The sequence below is a fragment of the Cyanistes caeruleus genome, chromosome 14 (assembly GCF_971803275.1).
Source record: "Cyanistes caeruleus chromosome 14, bCyaCae1.hap1.1, whole genome shotgun sequence".
NCBI classification, from domain to species: domain Eukaryota; kingdom Metazoa; phylum Chordata; class Aves; order Passeriformes; family Paridae; genus Cyanistes; species Cyanistes caeruleus.
This window is the reverse complement of record NC_141714.1, coordinates 15,370,560-15,392,495: the sequence shown is the minus strand read 5'-3', so window position 1 is coordinate 15,392,495 and position 21,936 is coordinate 15,370,560. Positions and strand designations below refer to the sequence as shown.

Here is a 21,936-nt window from a genome sequence, read left to right as displayed (position 1 = left end):
TTGCAAACCAGGGGCCTGCTAAACTCTTGGAAGTTTGTCTACTCTTGGAACCATTCTCTACTCAGCAGAGAGGATTTAGGAGTGTTGAGGATAAAATTTACACCAACAGATCCTCTTCTGATGTTCTATTGAGAAACTGGAGCAAATATTTGAGTATTTAGAGACTTGCTTAGGAAGGTGGAGTCTGGTGAGGGTAATTAAAATGTCTGTGTTTGATCTTGAGCAAGTTTAATGAGCTCTTCTCTGCATTATCCACACAGCAAACAGGGGTTGTGTTCCTTTGCACCGGCTTTTGAGGGGTTTTTTGGTCCTTTAGTACTTTTTCCCTGCTGCTTCTGACATCTGTGCTTTGAGCTACCACAGGGCTGTGTTGCCTTGGGCAGAGAGAATTTGGAGTGTGGGAATTAAGCAGCAAAAAAAAAAATCAGACAAGAAATTTTGAGTTTTGCAGACAAAGCCTGTGCTGTCCTTAGGATCAGTGGTTGAATATTGTGTGAGGGAGCTGTCAGAAAATGAGATGTCTGTGCCTAATCTGATCCGGGGTCCTGCCCAAGACTCCCCACTTAAACATTTGCTCCAAATGAGTGATGGAAACATTGATGCAGGAATTTTCTCTTCCTGCCCCATTGTGGTGTTGGTTTGGTGTTGGAATGGAAAGACTTTAGAAATGAAAAGAGGAAGTCGTTGCAATCCAAAGAATGCCTCTGTATTCCCACTCCAAAGGGAAACAATTCCTCCAGTGAGGAGCTTCCTAGGCCAATTAGCGACGCCATGTTATTGACTAATTAACCTTTTCTTGCAGAAAGCAAACTTACTTGCATTATTTATGCTTTTAATAGGTTTCTGATATACAAGCAAGATCAGCCGTTCTGTCCTGGAATCTCCCAGTTAGTTCACAGAATGGAGAGAGCCATAGTCATAGTCCAGCAGCATTTACATTTGAAGTAGCAATATCCAACAGTGGTAAAAATGGAAAATTTAAATCTGTCTATGTGTAAGTTTAGTTTCTTCCTTTAAGCACAATGTTTAAACCATTAACCAATCAGCAATCTCTCTATCAGGAGCTGTTTGTTGACTTGCAGACCTTCCTACTTCACATGAAATAAATTTTAAGTAATGTCACTAAAGAGTTATACATGGACAGTGGGAAACTTAAATGTGCACTACGTGGTTTTGCTTTTCAATGAGCTTTGAGCCCTGAGGTTTAAGGAAGAGCTGTAACTCTGCTTTCTGTTTGTTTTTGCCTTTTCACAGTGGGGAAGAATTAACAATTACACTTCCTGATCTCAGACCAGCCACTGATTATCATGCCAGGTATGCTGCTGGGAAGGAAATAATGCTTTGGGGAATGTGGGAATTCCAGGATTCTTGTGGCTTCATGGAAAAGGGGTGATACAAATAATTAAGGAATACTCTGAAAAAACACCATGCTGTGGACATTGGGTTTGCTATCTAAATTCCCACTTCTCTTCTAATTTCATTAAAATACCACCTCATTTTCTTCCCTACCACCTTCTCTGTCTCATATTTCTCAGTTACAAACTTTAAATGATTCTCTGCTGGTATTTTTTTAGAACAGCACTCTGTAGATTGTTGTAGGCTGAAGTCAGTGGTAAATGAGATAATTTAGTTTTTGAATTGGATCTGAAAGTCTGAGTTGTCAGCTTGATTTCCAGAGATGCTTGTCTGACCTGCAGCAGTGCAAACAGGGAAGTGGGAATGGGCTGGAATGGGCAGTGGGATGGGATGATCAGGAGTAAAGGATCCTGACTGGAGGTGTTGGGCTGGCCAGGAAGAGAGCAGCTGGTGAAGCAATCCAGGGGAGCACTGGGAAGAGCCATACTCAGTGCTGGGGCACTGGAGCAGATGAGACCAAGGATTTCCCTGGAGCAAAGTCCTGCTTTGAAGCTGTGGAGGAGTTCTGAGTGTGGGAAATGCTGGGCCCAGCTCCACCTGCACAGTGGGTTATGTTTTCCACAGAAAGAGGCAGGGCTGCTGAAAACATGAAACAATTCCTGTGAAAATTGTGATTTTTATGATTTAGCCTGTTTAGTGCCCATCCCCCTGCACAAGTGTCGGCTGTGTTTGAATTTTAAGGTGTTTCTAGCAAAAGGCTCATTTCCAGTCAGGTATCCTGTTCATCTGAGAGCACCTGCCATAGTTTTCATCCCCTATCCCACAGGTATTTCAGCACTAAATATCTCCACTGTGACAGAGAGTAATGGCAGAGTAAATGAAGGGTGAGAAATGGGGGTGTGGGGTCAGCAGGTGAACCTCTCTGACCCCCCACCCTGCAGCCACTGCTTGGGATGAAATCCCTGAAGCTGCCAGCTCTTCCTTTCAGTTTGCAGGTGCCAGTGCAACAGCCACATCATTAATTACCCTTTGTTTAGAGTTTCAGCTACCAGCAGTTCCATCAAAGAAACCATTTCAGAACTGGTGAGCTTCACTACAGAGAGTTGTGAGCCAGACTGTCCAGCTGCCCCAAAACTGATTAACAGAACCAAAAACAGCCTGAGCTTGCAGTGGAAGGTAAGAACCAAACCTGGGGCTGAGTGAAGGGGAGCAGAGCGCTCTGCTGGATTCCTGTGTTTAAATTAGCTTTTTCAACATGTGCTCTAAGTGTTGCCTTTTAAGTTGCTCAGTGAAGATTGATAATAAAATAATAATTTCCTTTCTCTTCTTTTTCAATGTTTGCTGAGTTTCTTACCTGCAGCTTTGGTGTGACAGAGTTGGTGGCAGGGCTCTTCTCTTCTGAACTGGCAGAGAGGAAAAAAGGAATTTTGATTTATATAATCTTGCCTTGAGTTCTGGATGATAGATAAGACTTAATGTTTTATTCTGACCCATTCAGACTAAATTTCTTTGGATGGTTGTACAGATTCTCATTTTTAATCTGATTTGTGAATATAACCAGTATCTGTGAAGGTTTATTGGTAGCTCTGTTTGCTTGGTTTTTGGTGTTTTTCTTAGGACCATGTTGAAAAATGGTTCCAGCTAAATGACTTTAGTGAAATTTTTTTGTAGAATCTGTGCTTATAAGATGAAGAAGTTCCCATTTCATGTGTCAGATGTTGCTTGTGTGAACTTTTTGATTGCACAGGCAGGTGGTGAGCACACAGTATAAGGCACAAGGAAAAGAGCTCTAAGAATATAATTTGCTTCATTTATAAAATAAAACTGTTTTTAAGTTCTTACTCTAAACTATCAGACCTAAAAGAAGCAGCACAGCAGCCTTGTATTAAAAGGCAGTTGGAGTTTAATATTCAATGTGTAATATTTATAAAACACATTTACAACCACTTGATTTTAACTCTTTTTTTCATTGTTTCTTTATTTTCAGTCCTCAAATGACAATGGTTCCAAAATAACTAATTTTCTTTTAGAATGGGATGAGGTAAGAGCTTTTCTAGTACCAAAAAAAAACCCATAATGACATCTGTAGAGCAATTACACTTAAAAATACCCTTTGCTTAGGTACAGCTGCTATTTTGGTACAACTGTCCTGACAATTTTAAAGGAACAAATGATCAGTGGGAGGGGACAGTGTAAAACTGCCTCATTTGTCATCCAGAGCATCAGTAATTCCTGTGTTCTCATGGAAATGCATGAGCATTTGGCATCTTTGGGTCATGTTACAAATGTCCCTCAGCTCTTGAGCTCATCTTGCTGAGATGTAATGCAAAGGGATAAAAAACTTCCAGAATGTGTTTTGTTTTCAGCTCAGTGGTTTATCACCATTTTGTCTAATCCACAGTACCAAAAGTAATCAGATATCTCAATCCTAATGTGATTTATTACTGAGACTTCCCAGAGTGACCATCAGCAGACTCAGGATGACCATGATGCATTAAATTCTGCATTCTTGAGGCTCACCAATTTCTTTTTTAATTACTGTTAAATGAGTGAAATGACATTTCTCGTGGAAGGTGTCCCTGCCAGTGGAACGAGATGAGCTTTAATGTCTCTCCCAACCCAAAACAGTCTGAGATTCTGGGATTTAGGAAGATGTAGAGTGAGGAGGGTGACCTTGGCAGGAATCAGGGTGTGACTCTGGATCTCCCTGTGTTCCAGGGGAAGAATGGCCCCTTCAAGGAATGTTACTACGGACACCTGAAGCAGTACAAGCTCACCAAGCTCGCTCCCTCCACAAGATACTCCCTCAGACTGGCTGCTAAAAATGACATTGGAATGAGGTAAGCAGGAGCCCAGGGACACCAAAGGATGGATTTCCCCCTGGATTCCATCAGCTGCTGCTCACCCTTCTTCAAAATCTCCTCCCCAGTGGGTTCAGTGAGACGGTGACGTTCGGCACAGCCGGGGTGGTGCCGCCAGCCCCGGCACCGCCCGCGCTGCTGGAAGCAGGAGTGACCTGGATGGCCCTGGGATGGAGCCCTCCTGCAGGAGGGGCCTTGGATGACTCCCTCACCTACAGCCTGGACATGGAAGAAGAAGGTTCTGTAAGTGTTGGGCTTTGTGTGGCAACTTCCTTTTATAGTGCTGAAATAAAAATGAACTTTTTTTTTACCTTCCGATAAATGGTTGGCAAGTATTGCATGGAGCTCATGTCAGAGAGAGAAAGTATTGCATGGAACTCATGTCAGAGAGAGAAAACATTGCATGGAATTCATGCCACAGAGTATTGCATGGAACTCATGTCAGAGAGAGGAAACTTGGCGTGGAATTCATGCCACAAGGTATTGCATGGAATTCATGGCACAGGGATCAAATATTGCATGGAGCTCATGATACAGTTGAAGTATTGTGTGTAATTCATGGCAGAGATAAAGTATTGTGTGTGATTCATGGCACAGCAGTGAAGTTTGAGATTACAAAAATGTGATTTACTCACCTTAAAAGTCAGTGACTCTGCTCATCCTTATTTTCCCCTCCTTGCCAGGGCTATGGATTCCAGCCCCAGTACAATGGAGATGAGCTCTCATGCACTTTAAGAAACCTGAGGAGGAGTACATCCTATAAGTTCAGGGTTTGTACCATAGTTTGTTCCTAATTTCATGTGCTTTCCTGGCTTTGGCATTTTCCAGCAAATTTTTCAGCTTTGTATGGAGACAGCAGGAATTCACCTGTTGTCCCAACAATTATCTGTTGTTAGAGCAGGTTTGGTGAAATAATAATACAAATCAGATTTTTTGTACCAGCTAATTTTGGTGTAAATGGTTGTCTTTATTTTGGTTGGGTTTTTAATAGAAGGGTTTTTTTTAATCATCAGCATGTTTAATCCTCATGTATTATCAACATATTTTACTGTCATTAAATAAACCATATATCTTCTATTCTGTTCCCTCCTCCAACAGCTCTTTGCCTACAACAGTGAAGGAAAAAGCAGTCCCAGTGAGGTGGTGGAGCACAGCACCAAGCCTGACAGACCTGGAGCTCCGAGTAAACCTGTTGTAAAGGGCAAGATCCATCCCCACAGTGTGAGAGTCACGTGGGGTAGGTGCCTTGGGGTGTTCCAGTGCTGCTGGGGTGTGGACAGCCTCTCTCTGATTAAATGAGGGGGAACTCAGGCTGATTATTTATCTGCAGGTATTGTTGTTGCAGGAGAAACACTCAACATTACCCAAAAATGGTTTATTCTGGGGCTGTGGTACCACATTGGTGTTGTTCATTCATTTTTCAGAAGCAGTGACTGCTGTCATAATACCCTCTGGGTTTACTCTGATGTTTAAATAATTCTTCTGTTCACTTAAAAAATAAGAGCTGATACCTGAAATTGGGAGTGTTTTCCCAGTTACTCTTCCTGACACAATCATGATTAATAATAGGAGGAAAATTGCTCTGAAAAACATATTATGAATAATTAAGTGCACTGGTTTCTCTTGCTAGTTGACTTTTCTGTTTGAATGAATATGAATATGTTCACTGGAAAAGCTGATAACAAAATAATGCCTTGATAATAAATCTTCTGTAACTTAAGGTGTTAATTTCTTTCAGAACCCCCCAAGGATAATGGAGGATCAGACATTTATAAATACTTCTTGGAAATCTCTGAGGCATCAGTTGGTAAGGAATCACCTTTGTGTACCAATACAGTACTCAGTCTCCATCCCTGGAGGTATTTAATTCACATTTAGATGTGGAACATGGTTTAGACTTGGATTTTGGAGATGTTTTCCAACTTAAATAATGCTTTACTCCAGCAGTCACTTCTGATTTCACACGTGTGTGTTGTGTTGTACATGTTCTCTGTATAATTAATAATTTCAAATTTATTCTCTGGTTTGACTGCCTTAATAATTGTGTGAGAGAATTTTCAGGTGAGAATTTTGAAAGGGTAAAGTGCTTTTCCTTTCCTCAGGAGCGAGGTGGGAGCCCATTTACAGCGGAGCCCAGCGGGAACACGTCTGTGACCACCTCAGGCCTGGCACCTCCTACAGACTCCGGGTGTCCTGTGCCAGTAAAGGTGGGGAGAGCCAGGTGAGCAGCAGGAGGGGAAAGGTGCTTCTGGAAACCATTTCTCTTCATGTTTTAGCAAAATGCTTTGTGTCTGTGCTCTGCAATGATCTGTGTCCCTGGCAGGCCTCTGATGTCACGACTGTCACGACGGCGGCCGTTCCCCCTGGGCCCTGTCCTGCCCCAGCCCTGGTGGGCAAAGCCAAGCCCAAGGAAATCACTTTGCAGTGGGGTAAGCACCTGAGTTGCAGTAAAACACTGCTCTGATGTCAATCATCCAAATCAAAAATCTAGAGAACTCTTCGGGTGAAAAAAAAGTAAAAATAAAAATACAGAGATGCTGCCCATGACCTTAGGGTTTTTCTTAAAACCCTAAACTTGGGCTGGGGTTTTCGGTTTGTTTTGTGGGAGTTTTTTTAAGAAGATCAGAGCTTTTTCCCACCTCTGGTAGGGTGATACAGCGAGATTTAAGCAGACATAAATATTTTCCAGTAAGAAAGCTTCCTGTCTGCCCATGACTGACACCTGCTTGGCAATTTAAAAATCAACTCTTGTTTTCTTGCTGTTATCAGCAAAGGAGATAAGCAAAAATTGATGAAGATAACACTGTTTTGTGAAGAAAACAGAAAAAATACATGAAAAAACCCTGATGAAGGCCATCTTAAAGTAATTATCAGTACCTGGGGGGGAAAAGCAAGCTTCATGAAGTGTTTCTGCTCATATACATGACAAGAGCCTGCCCTAACTTGGGGAATTTAGAAATTAATAGGAAAATCCAATCTCTTTTTGTTTGCCAGGCCCCCCAGCTGTGGATGGAGGCTCTGAGATCACAGAGTATCTCCTGGAGATGGCCAGCTCGGAGCAGGAGGAGCGCAGGGTGGTTTATCAGGGCCCAGCAGCTGAGTTTGGAGTGACCAACCTGCTCCCAGGGAGAACCTACAGCTTCTGGCTCCGGGCAGGGAACAAAGTCGGGGTAACCACTGCACTCACCACATCTCACTGATTCACACAAGGGACAGCAGAGATGGTGCTGAGGGGATTTTGTAGCCTGTGTGGTGTGAACCTGTTGTTTGTGCCTTTGGAGATGCTGGGTGGGTTACCCCGAGCTCAGGCTCTACAGATGTTGTGTGGAGAGGGGCCTGTGCCAGCTGTGCCAGCTTGGGAAAAGTGTGGGATAAGCGTTGGTGGCATAAAAGTCTTTGTGAAACAGTCCCCAGCTGCTGCTGGAAGGCAGAGCCTGCCTGGGGGAGAGAGGAGTTACAAAACCCTGGGAGGAGCTGAGGTGTGGGAACAGGGGCCAAGTACCTGCAAGGAATCTGAAACTGAGCCCTGAACTCTGCTGTTTACTTCCCTGTCAAGTTAAAAATTGTTTGTTTGCTTCACTTGCTCATCACTTCTTGCCCTGGTGCTGTTGCTGTGTTCATACTGGGTTGTTTTCCTGCAGTTTGGCCCCCACTCTGAGAAGGCAGAGCTTTGCACTGCTCCAGGACCCCCTGAGCAGTGCTGCAAACCCCTGATAACCTGCAAAAGTGCAACTTGTGCTGTGATTTCGTGGGAGGTAGGTGTTGATGGCTTCCAGTACCACCCAAATTAGTGTTTGGCTTTTAAAATTGTAGTGACACATTTATGATATGGAGAAATTAGAGAAATAGGATGTGTAGAGGTGGAATATTTTAATATTTTATGCCCATTTCTTTATATATATCTGTGTTGGATTTGTAAACTTTGGGAGTTATTAATTACAGTTTTAACTGGACAAATTGGGTGGCATTTAATCCTCCTCATGGTGTGGTAATTAATATATAGTGAACTGAGTGGTAAGAGATTGTGGGTCAGTCAAAATTCTGGTGTGAACTGTGGTAGTGTTACAGCCACATGTCACCTTTTAACTTAAAATTCCTTGGAAGAGACCTAAGGTTTCAACCCCAGTCCTTCCAAAGGTTGGATTTGGTGATCTTGGAGGTGTTTTCCAACCTTTTCTGTGACTCTCACCCAGTGTCTCAGTGTAACAGAGCTCCCCCCTGGGTTCTGGGGGTGTGTAAGTGCAAGAGCTGAGCAGAATTTCTCCCTCACCTCACAGAGCCCGGTGTGCAACGGAGCAGAAATCACCGAGTACAGGCTGGACTGGGGCCAGGTGGAGGGGTCCATGCACATCATCTACACTGGCCCCTGCCAGAGCTATGAGGTCAAGGGGCTCATACCTGCAACCACCTATTACTGCAGAGTCCAGGTAGGAAAAGCCTTTTGGTGCCACTGAGCACTTGCAGTTTGGGGAGAAACTCCAGCTAGAGAGGAATAAAGTCATGTGCTGTCACCTGCTCATGCAGTAGAGAAGGTAATTGGGAAAAACACTTCCCTTATCCCCCAGTCCCTCCTCATTCCCTGAATCTGGAAAAGTTTAAATGCAGTGTGCTGTGAAATGCCAGATGCTTTGCCCTGTTGACAAATTATTCAGGTGATTTTCCACTCTCTCCCATGTTGCTTTTAAGAACACTCAGGAGGCTGTGAGAGCCGTGAACAGAGTTGGTAACTCCTGTGTGGTGTCTTTCAGGCTGTGAACGTGGCTGGGGCGGGGCTGTTTGGGGACACGGGCATGGTGACCACGCCTCCATCAGTGCCCGCAGCCGTGGCCGTGCTCCACTTACTTGAAGAGGATCAGATGGAAATTTCCCCTCCTTTCTCCACGTGCCTTGCAATCCAGTGGGAAGAGCCCTGCTGCCACGGGGCAGAGATCACAGGGTACAACATCGAGTATGGGGAGAAGCAGCTGGTCACTGTGGGGAGAAACACGACCCATGTCCTTGAGAATCTGCTGCCTGACACCCTGTACAGGTAAGAATTATTCTGAAATCACATTTGTAGGATTTAAAAGTCCTTTGAGGGTAGTGCTTTAAATTTTTAGAGCAATTTTTCATGCAGCTTACAGACTGGCTAATTCACTCTGCAGCTCCAAAAAGACACTCCTAAAATTGTCGTATCCAGACTAAGCATGATGTTGGCAGGAGTGAGGTCGTGGTTGGTGTTAAGGTTCATATTCTGTCTCAAAGCCAAGACTTTAAGGTTCCTGGGTTTAGAATTTTTCTCTGGGATGCTCAGGTGTGTGGCCAGAAGAAGATGGACAGGTAAGAGCAGAGCAGAGGTTCCTGTTACCTCAGTCTTGGTTAAGCTTGGAAAGCTGAGTTCAGATTTAATTTCTAACTGTATCTTAATTGTTTTACTGTTTGGAGTTATACTCTGTACCCCTTTTAACTCTTGCTTTGTTACCCAGCACTTTCCTGACCATGTGGCTGTTGTCTCCCATTCCCAGGATCAGGATACAGGCCATCAACAGCTTTGGAGTTGGTCCTTTCAGTCATTCCATGAAAGCCAAAACCAAACCACTACCTCCTGACCCTCCCCACCTGGAATGTGTGGTCTTCAGCTACCAGAGCCTTAAACTGAAATGGGGAGAAGGGCCCAGCAGAGCTTTAATTCCCAACCCTACTCAGTTCAATCTGCAGATGGAGGACAGGTTTGGCAGGTGAGACCATTAAGGATCTTGTGGTTTTACATGTCAAGTTTTTTAAGGTGTTTTATGTTATTCTCTGTTCTGTTTGCACCACTGAGTCATTTGGGCATCCCAGAGTTTGCCCTTTGGAAGTTTTGCATCTCATCTTTCAACCAGAAATGCTGTCAAAGACTTGCACTTGTGCTGCTTGTAAACAGTACATACAATTTAAAGAATAAATACCTTAGCACTGTCCTGTGCTGGCAGGGTTATTTCTGGACATTCAAAACAAAGTCTGGTCTGCATATAAGAAACAGGGGTTGGCCAGCTGTTCTTTAAATGGAAATTTCAATTTATTTTGGATATTCAAGGGTTGTTCTCTTGATTCAGAGGAGTTGGGCCCTGCAGCCTCAGTGGGAAGAGGCCTGGGACACCCGGAATGCAGCATCACTTCTTTGTCCTTAACTCAAATCCGAGTGTTTCAGGTCTGACACTGCCCTACACGTTGGTGATTGCTGGGTAACCCTGTGTGTGTTCTGTGTCCCCCAGGTTTGTGACAGTCTATAATGGTCCCTGTCACACCTACAAGGTGCAGAGGCTCAGCGAATCCACCACGTACCATTTCCGCATCCAGGCGTACAACGATGCTGGGGAAGGAGCCTTCTCGGAGGTTTGTGCTTTCACCACCACCAAGTCTCCACCTGCACCTCTCAAAGGTGAGCAGGCACTGCCCTGGCAACTGCTGCAAGCCACTGATGGGTAGGATTGAATCCTACAACTGACCCTTAGCCAGTCTTTGCAGGGACAGAGACACAAACTCGCTCTGAGGGGCTTTGTCTGGGTGTGAAAAAGGCTCTTTTTGTTGTCATCACCTCCTGCACTGCAGCTCTTCCATCCCTGAACTGAGCATTACCACCTTGGCTCAGCTGGAAAGGCATTTTGCAGGGTTATCTATCGAAGTTACAGCAGAGTGTAGGCGAGTGAGGGCACAGTTAATTCCTCTGACCTTCACTTTTTAACATGGGTGTGAAAGGTCATCTTTGAAGTCACTGTGAAGGTCAGAGTGCTGAGTGCCTGAAGCAAAATTAATTAACTGAACCATAGTTGGAACATCATTTCAGCTCTGCACATAGACAGAAATGCTGGGTTCTGTAGTGACTTGAAAGTGCTGCTCCTCTTTACAAACATGGGCTCATCCTGGCAGCTCAAAAAGACCAACAAGTGTAACCTACACCTGACAATGATCATTTTTTAAGCTCATGTCATCAAAGAGAATAAAAAGAAAGAAACAAATCTGAATTGCTTTAATTGCTGAATTGCATTGGAATGAGTTGCCTCTAGGCATGACAGCTGTACATTTGTAGAGACCATTGTTCTTTTTCTAAAACACCAACAAATCACTCTATTTTCCAGCACCCAAAGTGATTCAGCTGGAAGAAAACACTTTGGAAATCACATGGGAGCCTCTACAGCCGATGAAAGGAGATTCCATTGTTTACATCCTTCAACTTGCTGCTGGCAGAGAGTTTGATCAGGTACCTTTAATGCAGCACTGGGAATGTGAGGGATTTTTACTGGGAAAAATTATTACCAAAAAAAAGATGTGGATATTTCTTGTGGAAAGGTATCCCTGCCCAAGGCAGAGGGTGGAATGAGATGGGCTTTAAGGTCCCTTCTGACCCAAACTATGCTGTGATTCTATGATTTGAAGGCTAAATTTTGTTTGGGGAGGTGACAGGTGACTGACGTCTCATTTCAGAAAGTGTGGAGTGGGTGGGCACTGGTTTGTCCTGTTCCCCCAACAATTCCTTTGGCTCTTGATTCTTAATCCTGATGGTCTGTGGTGCCACTGCCTCAGCTAATCAGAGAGTCTGCTTTGGTGGAGGAGCTTTAAGGAAGAAAATGCAGGATGATTTTTTTTTTTCTCCTTTCTGAGCCTCCCAGCCCAGGTGAGGCCTCAGTGTGGGGTGTGGCAGGAAATTCAATGAATCGTGAATTATCCAGAGATCTAAGCTGGGATTTTATGAAACTGGGGAGAGGAGGGCAGCTCCAGGCTGTGCCCAGCACTGCACACACCCCTGGAGCAGGACAGGCACTTGCAGGTGCTGCTGCTGAGCGAGGTGCTCCTGACTGAAGTGGCTCCTGTCTCCTGCCAGGTGTACAAGGGCCCCGAGCCGTGCTTCCGGCTGCCGGCCGCGCAGACGAACTGTGAGTACCGCGCGCGCGTCTGCGCCGGCCGCCAGTGCCACGACCTGCCGGGCTGCCCGGAGCTCTACGGCCCCTACAGCCCCAGCAGCGTGTTCTGCTGCCAGCGCCGGGAGCCGGGCCCTGCCGCAGCCCCGGCCGGCGCCGAGCTGGCGCAGAGCGGCAAGCGGCTGCACGAGGAGCGCGTCATCGCCGTCGTGCTGCTCTGCGGCTTCGCCGTGGTCGCCATCCTCTTCGCCGTGGTCATCCAGTACTTCGTCATCAAGTAGGGCAGAGCTGGCCCCGCTCAGCTGTCTGTACAGAGCTCTCTGGGGTATTTATGGGTAGTTCAATGAAATCCTAGCTGGGAACCCCTCGCTCCGTGCGTTCCCGCTCCTGCTGCTGGGGCTGGCTCGGCAGATCCTTACCAAATGCTGGACACTGATTTCCTGTAGAAAGGGTGATCCTGGGGCCTCTGCAATCAGGGTGAGCTGTTAGAGAACAGCAATCAGCTGCCTTACGGTGCACACTGGGGGGGTGTGCACGCTCCTCCTCTCTCCCCATCCCAGCCAGTTGGAGAGGGAAGGCATTGCTAGAACAGTCCTTTCCCAGCACCACCAGAGCAGCGGGAGGCGATGGCTGTTCCATCAGGTTTTGCTGTAGTTTGATATCCATGAAATCCAGCAGCACAAGTGCTTGAGCTTAGAGCAGAACTGCAGAGCCTACTAGAGCATACCACATTTACTAGACTGTAGAAGGAAAGCAGAATATTGACTTAGTGATATTACTACTTTACAGTTATTTTAATACTTGGGATTCAGTAATAATCATTTCAAGTGTTGGAGTAGAGGGTGCCAGGGTTTTTTAGGGTTTTAATCCAAACCAATGCCAGCAGGACGCGGCGCTCGGCCGGGATGCCCAGGAAAGGCTCTGCCCGGAATGTTCCTGCTGTCCTGAGCAGCTTTGGCCCAATCCACATTTCACTCTCAGTGCCTGAGAGAAAAGTAATTCCCTGTGCAGCGTGCTCAGAACAGCACAGGAGTTGTCTTTAAGGAGAAAGAGTGCATTTATGATAAATGTTACACTATTTGGCTCAAACTGAGCAAATGTTTTTGTACTATTATTAACCTAAAAAATAAAAGTTCAGCCTGCTTTGGGTGCCCTTCTAACTTAACCCCAACGAGCAAATTGTACGTGAGAGAACTCTTTTTAGCTAACGTTTATACAATGTTTTAAACTTGCTATCCCAGTGGTAGCAGCTTCACATTCCATGGTTTTCCTGTTAGGAATGTTCAGCCTGCTATGAACTTGTCTGAAACTCGTCCTGGTCGGCTGGGGGATATTTTTGTGGACACTGTGCACTACATTTGACTGTTGTGTTCCATCTGCTTGTGAATCCCTGAGGAGGAGCCTGACAGCTCCTGGCTCCATTAGATCAAAGCTTTTGAAAGCTGGAATTCACAAATTTCCAAGGTTTCAGGATGGGTCTTGCCAACAGCATTTGGAACATGCCACAGAATAGTAGATTTAGGGTATTTTGCAAAGTCTGTGGCTCCACTTTGGCCATCTGAGCGATGCACTTGTGGGTGGGAGGGTGGATGTGACAGAGCTACAGGCGATGTGTTTCCAGTAATTAATTAATCACTTTTAAGGGTCTTTCTCCTACAGCAGTTGAGGAATAACGTTGTGTTAGAGTTTGAGGCATTGTGTTGTATTTCAGATGTGGAAAACCTAAATTATGACCTAGTATCACTTAATCCTCTTCACAGTAGATTGATGGTGCAATCTGAAATTAATCTTTTCAAAACATACTCTTCATTTTTGTACTCTATTTATTTTGATTAAAAGTCCTGGAAAGAAACAAAAATGTATGTTTGAATGTATTGTTCTACTTGTAGCAGAACTTTAAGTTAATCATTTATTATATCATAGAAATCTCTCCCTGCAGTGTCAGAGTTTTATACAGATATTAGTCTCTAGTTTGCAGAAGAGTTTACAATCTGTCTTTATTTTCCTCATAGTCTCCCTTTAGCAGATAAACTGCCTGCAGCAAATCTCCGTTGCCAAAGGGTTCTTTCTTAACTCCTTAGAACCAGCTTGTAGAGGTTTATTTGGCAATAATAATCCTGAAACTAGGATGGCAGAGTAAATACTAACAGGTCACCACTGCTAAAAAATGAAATCGAATCCTTTTGTAGTTGCCACAAAATGCTCATATTTCCAGAAAATATCCAGGATTTATACTGCAATACAGATTTTCCATCAGCTGTTGTCCATTCCAGAAGGATGTACCCTCGTGGCATTAATGTATTTTAGGCATCTTCAGTTTTCTTGTGTTGTCATTTTTGAGGTATCTCAAACGTATGTTAAAGCTGCCATGCATTGTATTACTAAATTGTAACTATCAAATAGATAATATATTTAATACAGCCAATAAATAATACAGATGTATTCAGATTTGACTCTGAGCTCCTGTGCTTCTGTGGGATTTGGTCTCACTTGTGTCATGTGTAATTTAAGGGAAGGGAACGCGCTCAGTTGTCATCAAGAGCTGAATTTACTCGGGACCCTTGGAATGTCACTTCCATTTCTCCTCACTCTGCAGGAAGATCCTGCAGTTCCCAGGTGAGGTAAAGCAGTTCTTTGATACTGAAAATTGAATCATTTGGGGCTGATTACAAATTTTCCATCATTTTGTGTTGACTCACGGCCTTTCCCCCTTGAGCTCTTCCCCAGCATTTGCTGCTGAGTGTGGAATTTCTCCTGACGGTGCCCTAATGATCTGATGAAGGTAAGATGGGAAAGGCTTTCTTTGACCTTCATTCCCAAAGAGACAGCTGGACATGTAGCCTGGATAAACGTAGCACTTCAGGGATGAGGAGCTGGAAGACCCTGGGGTGGAGGAGGCAAGGGGAGTAGGGGCCAGTGAGGGAATCCTAAAGGAACGCTCTGGGAAGCTGGAAGCACAGGGCCAAAGGGAGCAGGGACGCCCAGAAGCAGGATGTGTCCTGCCAGTCCTCAGAATTCCTCCAGAACCTGGGAATGGGGCTCTAGCAGAAGTGAGACAGGTATCATCTATAAAACAAACCTCCTCCCCCTCCTTGGAGCTCTGTGCAGTTCTGCTCCCAAGGACTACTCAAAAGCCAGAGTTCTGTGGAGCCAAATAGTGTGGGATTGGTGCTGGAAAGGTCAGAGCTGAGCACAGGCACTGCATTGTCCAGAAAATCCCAGATCTGACGTTAGGGAGATTCCTGCTGCCCTTTCCAAGAGGCAGAAACTCTGGCTGGGGTTGTTCTTGCAGATTTGGACACCTCCCAACAAGAAAGGCTGTCCTTGTGCCAGGGCTCTGCATGGCTGCGCCCTGAACACTTCAACAATTCCTGTCTGGGAAGGAATTCCCAGTGAAATTTCATAGAATCGTGGAATGGGTTGGTTCGAGACAGACCTTAAAGCTCATCTTGTTCTCTGTCAGACAGGAACACCTTCCCCTATCCCAGGCTGCACCAAATCCCATCCATCCTGGCCTTGAACACTTCCAGGGATTTAAAATTTATGGCATTTAAATCCTGCACCCTGAGCAGAGCCGCGTGCCCAGGCTCTGCTCCTGATTTCTCCAACAGATGATTCCCAGCTGGCCAGCAGCTGCCTGGGATGAATGACCCACGGCAGACGGAGGAGTCGGCGCTGGGCCAGGACATGCCATGACCCCATTTCCTGTTTTCTGACGCTGAAAACAGCCCCAGTGTCTGAGCAGAGGGGAAGGGTGGCTGCTCTTCCATTGGGTCAGCGCGTGGTGCCCATGGAATGTGTCTTTCTGCATTTATCCTGGAGAAAAGGAGGCTCAGGAGGGATCTTCTGGCTCTGCACAAGTCCCTGACAGGACGGGACAGCCGGGGGGGATCAGGCTCTGCTCCCAGGGAACAGGGACAGGAGGAGAGGGAACGGCCTCAAGCTGTGCCAGGGTGGGTCAGGTTGGACATCAGCAGGAATTTCTCCATGGAAAAGGTTCTTAAACATCGGAACTGCCCAGAGAGATGTTGGAGTCCCCATCCCTGGAGGTGTCCAGGGAAGGACTGGATGTGGCTCTCAGTGACAAGGTGGACATCAGGCACACCTTGGACTCGATGGCCTTGGAGGGCTTTTCCAACCTCATTGATCCCGTGATTCCCAGCACGGCTGTGCCCCACAGGACTGTGTGTGGGGAGAAGCATCCATGGCCAAGAAGGCTTTTATGGCTCTGGGGACAGGTGGCTGTCCTGTGGGATTTGGCTCTGCCTGTCTTCTGCTGCTCTCCTCGCAGAAATCCTGCAGGTAGCTCCTGGTTGTGCTTCCCAGTGTGGAAAGTCACCTGTGGGCAGGTGGAGAAGGTGGCACGGGGGGCAGAAGAGTCATGCACTGGGTTTAGGGATAAATCCTGAGTCCCATGGAAGTGCAAACCATCGTTTTCTTTCCTGCCTCGGGAATAAATTGTGTGACAGCCCACAGCTCCATGTGCCAAGTTCCAGCCCAATCCCAGCCTGTGGAGGAGCTCCTCTTCCTGTTTCCTAAAGCAAGGAGAAAGAAAAGTAGATTTTGTTTCTTGTCTAAGGTCAGTGTCTGGAATCCCTCCTCCCTCCTCCTCCCAGGATGTTTTTGTGTGACACCCTCTGACTCATAGAAGTCAAATGACTTGGCCTCAGAGCTGCCTCAGTACAGGATTCTGGCACAGGAATCCTTGTGCTGGCTGAGGGCTTTCCAGCTGCTCCAGGCGCTGCTGGAGCCGTGGGCTGCTCCTGTTCCCCAGGCTGATCCCAGGGCAGGGTTGGGATGTGTTTCCATCCAGGTTGGCTGATCCAGGTGCTGAATGCCTCCCTGGCTGTGGATGGGGAGCTCCAGAGCTGCTGCTGGAATGTTCCACAGGGCGGATCAGAGGGAGCAGCTCTGGTTTCTCCATGTCTGAGGAACTGGGATGGGAATCCCTGGCACATCCTCTTCCTTCACACCTGGCTGCACCGGGCCATCCCGGGTTATAACAGCACATTGCAACAGCTTCAGGAACGGTGCTGATCGCCTGCCTGACAAAATCACAACAAAACTTTATTTTTAGTTCTGTTTTGCCTCAGAAAGTGAGAAACTGACAAAACGCATATGGAATGTGCTCTAAATGTCTTCCAAATCCAGTCAGCTGCCATGAAAACAAGCTTTAGAAAGCTTTTAAATTTGCTTCCAAAGTGGAACCTTTTATTTTCAGAACAGTGGGAGCACACTGTCATTTTTAGTTAATCCTGGGATTGCTGGCAATTTAAAAAGTGGCTTCAGAGCTGTTAATGCAATAACAAAACATCCCCTCCTGCATCACCACAGGGCAGATGGGGAGCACTGAGCTGTCTACAGCAGGGGGAGTGGGAAAACAGTCACTTGAATCCAGCATATTTGGTCTGTGCATCCGTTGGCCTATATGAATATTTATAGTAAAATGAATTTCTGTCTGCCAGGCCGCGTCTCCATGGCAACCCCGTTAGGCCGCGTCTCCATGGCAACACCGCCCTCCCGGCCGCCGTAGCCGCGCCCCTTGTGTCACATGACCGGAAACTATGGAGGCGGCCAAGATGGCGTCTCCCAAGAGCGCCCCTAAAGACGCGCAGGTACCGCGGGGTCCGGGGGGATCCGGGCGGGACCGGGGACTGCCGAGGGGCTCCGGGGACTGAGCGATGCCTGTGTCCCCCCCGCAGGTGATGGCGCAGATCCTCAAAGACATGGGAATCACGGAGTACGAGCCGCGTGTCATCAACCAGATGCTGGAGTTCGCCTACAGTAAGCGGGGCCGGGCGGGAAGAGCTCAGGGAAGTCCCGGGTGGAGCAGGGAAGTGTTGTGTGGAGCAGGGAAGCGTTGTGTGGAGCAGGGAAGTGTTGTCTGGAGCAGGGAAGTGTTGTCTGGAGCAGGGAAGCACTCTCTGAATCCGTGCTTCCGCGGAGGCTCCTCTGTCAGACTCGGCGACTGTGGAGATCTTTTCCAGCTGTAATTCTGTGATTCTTTAAAAGTAATCACAGAATCAGAAATCCCAGGATGGTTTGGGCAGGGACACCTTCCACTCTCCCAGGTTGCTCCAAGCCCTGTCCAGCCTGGCCTGGGGCACTTCCAGGGATCCAGGGACAGCCACAGCTTCCCTGGGCACCCTGTGCCAGGGCCCGACAGGGAGGAATTCCTTCCCATTGTCCCATCCCTCTGGCAGTTTGAGCCGTATCTGGAGGCCACAGAATTTTCAGTGCCACCTGGGTGAGATCAGGGAGCATTTCACTTAGCCCAGCCTCAGCCCAGAGCCTGTTTCCCCCAGGATACGTGACCACCATCCTGGAGGACGCCAAGATCTACTCGAGCCACGCCAAGAAGTCGAGCGTGGACGCAGACGACGTGCGCCTGGCAATCCAGTGCCGCACTGACCAGTCCTTCACATCGCCCCCGCCCCGCGACGTGAGTACAGCCATGGGGCTGGGACACGGGGGTGGGGCTGGGACACAGGGATGGGGCTGGGACGCCGGGGTGGCCCTGGGACATGGGGGTGAGGCTGGGACATGGGGATGGCACCAGGACACGGGGATATCAGCAGGACAGACGGATGTCTACAGGACACAGGGATGTCTGCAGGGTACAGGGCTGTCCCGAGGATACAGGGATATCACCAGGATGTCCCCAGGACACGGGGATGTCCCCAGGACACAGGGCTGTCCCCAGGACACAGGGCTGTCCCTAGGACACAGGGCTGTCCCCAGGACGCAGGGCTGTCCCCAGGACACAGGGATGTGGCAGGGACGTGGAGATGTCCCCAGGGCACAGGGCTGTCCCCAGGATGTGGGGCTGTCCCCAGGACACGGGGCTGTCCCCAGGACACAGGGATGTGGCAGGGACGTGGGGCTGTCCCCAGGACGTGGGGCTGTCCCCAGGACACGGGGCTGTCCCCAGGGCACAGGGATGTGGCAGGGACACAGGGATGTGGCCGTGTCTCTGCAGTTCCTGCTGGACATCGCCCGGCAGAAGAACCAGACTCCGCTGCCGCTGATCAAGCCGTACTCGGGCCCGCGGCTGCCGCCCGACAGGTACTGCCTGACCGCCCCCAACTACCGCCTCAAATCCCTGCAGAAGAAGGTAAGGATTGCTCAGGGATTGGGGATTCACCCCTGGGGGGTTGGGAGCGGTGTTAAATTGCATTTTTCCACACCTCTGAAAGGTGTGTGGGAATTTTGGCGTCTGTGTCAGCTCGGAGATCTCCAGGCTGGATTTGCCAGTTGTTGTTGGTCGATTTTAAATGGAAATTTTAAAATATGGGAAAATTTAAAGTGTGGGAGTATTGCAGTGTTAAAGAAATACTGCAAAATCCCAGAACCACTGAAGCTGGAAAAGCCCTCCTGGATCATCAAATCCAACCTGTGCCTGATCCCCAGCAGAGCACTGAGTGCCATGTCCAGTCATTCCCTGGACACCTCCAGGGATGGGGACTCAAACGCCTCCCTGGGCAGCCCCTTCCAATGCCTGACCACCCTTTTCCAGGAAGAAATTCCTCCTGCTGTCCAGGGGGAACTGTCAGGTTTAATGTCAGGTTGTCAGAAGCACAAGTCAGGCTTTGGTGTAGATGTTAAAGAGTATTTTTTACTTCCACCTCAGTTGTTTCTGCTTTAGAGGGAAAATATTTCCTTTGCTAGGAAGCCCTGGATGCTTCAGCAGTGGGGGGACTTTCCTGTTTATTCCAGGCCATTCCCTGATTCCCTGCTTCTCTCCCCACAGGTCTCATCCACAGCAGGGAGAATCACAGTCCCTCGCCTGAGCGTGGGCGCCGTGAGCAGCAGGCCCAGCACTCCCACTTTGGGTAGGAAACAGCTCCACAGGGGATTCCCACCTTTATTTTAGGAAGGAAAAATAAAGAAGAATAATTTTAAACACTTTTCAGTCCCTGAGGGAATGTCAGGGACTGCTTGACCTTATATTGACAGCATCAGAAAGTTAATTTAAGAAATTAATCTTTATTATTACAATAACATTTAGATGTAAATGCATTACAGATGTTCTGAATTTGTGATAAATTCTTTATGTAAGGGACTATTTAAGGACTTTACTTAAATTTAAGGTTGTTTTCCTCAATGTCAGTATGATGCTGAATTAAATAGCACTGGGAAAGATCCATTTTTAAAAGGATTTTAAAATTTAGAGCTGTGCCCTAAAAATTAGTGTGTTAATAGTCTGGAATTCTGTGGGGCTGGGGTAAATGTGGGAAAATGAGCAAATGTGCCGCTCTGCCTGGAAATCTGACTCCTTATATCTGCTGTCCTTGTGTTCCTGTGCATTCCCACTGTGTCTAAGGACAGGTTCCGCTTGGGAGGGAGTTTTAGGAGTGTTTCTGGATTTATTTTGATGTATTTTGATGGGGTTGTGTTGAATCCAGGCACCCCCTCAGCCCAGACCGTGTCGGTGTCGGCCAAGGTGGGAGCGCCGGTGTCGCTGGCGGGGCAGCGCTTCACTGTCCAGATCCCGTCCTCACAGCCCGCTGGGAAGTCAGGTATTCCTGGGATTCCTGGGATGGGAACAGGGATAACCACACAGCCACAGGGTGCTTGGGTTGGGAGGGAAAAGCTCATCCAGTCCCACCCCCTGCTGTGGATAGAGGCACGTTCCATGCTGCTCCAAGCTGGCCTGGAACACTTGCGGGGATGGGGCAGCCACAGCTGCTCTGGCCAAGATGATGTGGGAATTTCTTCCCCTCCCCTCATTCCAGGAATTTCCAGTGTTAATTCCCATTCCCAGCACAGCAGTGACAGCCAGAACATCACCATCCTGGGGAGCTCCCTCCCACCCTGGCTCCTGTTTCCCTCTCCCCTTTGTGTCCTCAGCCCCCCCAGCATTTCCCCATCCTCCTCTCGGGATGATCCCCCCAGAACGTTCTGGCAGCACGGCGCTTTACGAGCCCGGAATAACGCGGGGATTGCTCCAAGCTTTCAGTGAACCTTTTCCATGATTCCCACAGCCACTCCCACCACTCCCACGGTGCAGAACGTCCTGATCAACCCATCCCTCATCGGCCCCAAGAACATCCTGATCACCACCAACATGGTCCCGCCCGGCGCCGCCGACCCCAACCCGCTCAAGAGGAAGCACGAGGACGACGACGACTACGACGCCTTGTGAGGGCCCCAGCCCTTCCCATGGGATCCATGGAGCCATTCCCGTGGGATTCATGGAGCCATTCCCACGGGATTCATGGAGCCATTCCCACGGGATTCATGGAGCCATTCCCACGGGATCCATGGAGCCATTCCCACGGGATCCATGGAGCCATTCCCGCGGGATTCATGGAGCCATTCCCGTGGGATCCATGGAGCCATTCCTGTGGGATCCATGGAGCCATTCCCGTGGGATCCATGGAGCCATTCCCATGGGATTCATGGAGCCATTCCTGTGGGATTCACACGGACTCCGGAGGGTGGGAATGGGTGGGAAGGCCCCGTTTGGGCCTCGGGAGTGTGGAAATAAAGAGGAGAGTGTTTGTAACCCGGCCTTGGTGTCTTGTGCACACACCTGGGGGAGGGGGCAGGGGCTTTTCTATATAATTTCAATATTTTTAATTTATATTTTTATAATTTTTATATTCACTTATATATAATTTTATATACAAACACATATATATATGGTATACATATATTGTTTTTATATATGTGTGTTTCATATCTATATATATGTGTTATATATTTATCACACACACACAGATGTCATTGCCTTGCACCCTCAAAACTCCCACTTTTTTAATCTATATCCATTTATCTATACACATACATAGATATTTATATATTTACATATTCACATGCACACATTTATAAAATATATA

General features: G+C 47.5%; 2 protein-coding genes and 1 long non-coding RNA gene across 5 annotated transcripts in view; 2 read left to right on the top strand and 1 right to left on the bottom strand.

Annotated features, from left to right (window-relative positions):
• Positions 1-14,540, top strand: part of LOC111928732 (fibronectin type-III domain-containing protein 3a-like) — a 38,891-nt gene extending 24,351 nt beyond the window's left edge. For both annotated transcript variants that reach the window (XM_086850400.1, XM_086850401.1), the window contains exons 9-27: positions 840-994; positions 1,255-1,314; positions 2,394-2,532; positions 3,344-3,397; positions 4,075-4,196; positions 4,286-4,460; positions 4,901-4,987; positions 5,316-5,454; positions 5,956-6,024; positions 6,320-6,438; positions 6,541-6,646; positions 7,212-7,387; positions 7,859-7,972; positions 8,495-8,644; positions 8,966-9,246; positions 9,722-9,934; positions 10,451-10,617; positions 11,315-11,436; positions 12,058-14,540. In XM_086850400.1, the coding sequence (XP_086706526.1) occupies positions 840-994; positions 1,255-1,314; positions 2,394-2,532; positions 3,344-3,397; positions 4,075-4,196; positions 4,286-4,460; positions 4,901-4,987; positions 5,316-5,454; positions 5,956-6,024; positions 6,320-6,438; positions 6,541-6,646; positions 7,212-7,387; positions 7,859-7,972; positions 8,495-8,644; positions 8,966-9,246; positions 9,722-9,934; positions 10,451-10,617; positions 11,315-11,436; positions 12,058-12,375 (2,766 nt within the window). In that variant the 3' untranslated portion in view covers positions 12,376-14,540. The remainder of the gene's footprint in view (positions 1-839; positions 995-1,254; positions 1,315-2,393; positions 2,533-3,343; positions 3,398-4,074; positions 4,197-4,285; positions 4,461-4,900; positions 4,988-5,315; positions 5,455-5,955; positions 6,025-6,319; positions 6,439-6,540; positions 6,647-7,211; positions 7,388-7,858; positions 7,973-8,494; positions 8,645-8,965; positions 9,247-9,721; positions 9,935-10,450; positions 10,618-11,314; positions 11,437-12,057) is intronic.
• Positions 13,900-17,685, bottom strand: LOC147650586 (uncharacterized). The gene is made up of 2 exons (XR_015276398.1): positions 17,068-17,685; positions 13,900-16,629 (listed from the first exon to the last, which is right to left on the bottom strand). It is a non-coding gene; the product is annotated as an uncharacterized LOC147650586 (long non-coding RNA).
• On the top strand, positions 16,777-21,602 carry TAF9B (TATA-box binding protein associated factor 9b). 2 transcript variants are annotated; one of them, XR_015276391.1, is made up of 8 exons: positions 16,777-17,709; positions 17,797-17,878; positions 18,400-18,536; positions 19,074-19,208; positions 19,845-19,926; positions 20,500-20,613; positions 21,079-21,339; positions 21,410-21,602. XR_015276391.1 is itself a non-coding variant. In XM_023925945.2 (7 exons), the coding sequence occupies exons 1-7, from the start codon at positions 17,659-17,661 to the stop codon at positions 21,237-21,239; spliced, it is 762 nt and encodes a 253-aa protein (XP_023781713.1). In that variant the 5' UTR covers positions 16,777-17,658; the 3' UTR covers positions 21,240-21,602. The 2 variants fall into 2 exon arrangements, 1 of the variants encoding a protein (XP_023781713.1); XM_023925945.2 differs by having other exon boundaries at positions 21,079-21,602.
• The last annotated feature ends 334 nt before the right edge of the window (positions 21,603-21,936 follow it).

Coding starts and splice junctions, on each gene's coding strand:
- TAF9B (XM_023925945.2), top strand. CDS start 17,659: ATGGAGGCGGCCAAGATGGCGTCTCCCAAGAGCGCCCCTAAAGACGCG. Junction 18,537..19,073: donor CATCGCCCCCGCCCCGCGAC/GTGAGTACAGCC, acceptor GTGTCTCTGCAG/TTCCTGCTGGACATCGCCCG. Junction 20,614..21,078: donor ACAGCCCGCTGGGAAGTCAG/GTATTCCTGGGA, acceptor TGATTCCCACAG/CCACTCCCACCACTCCCACG.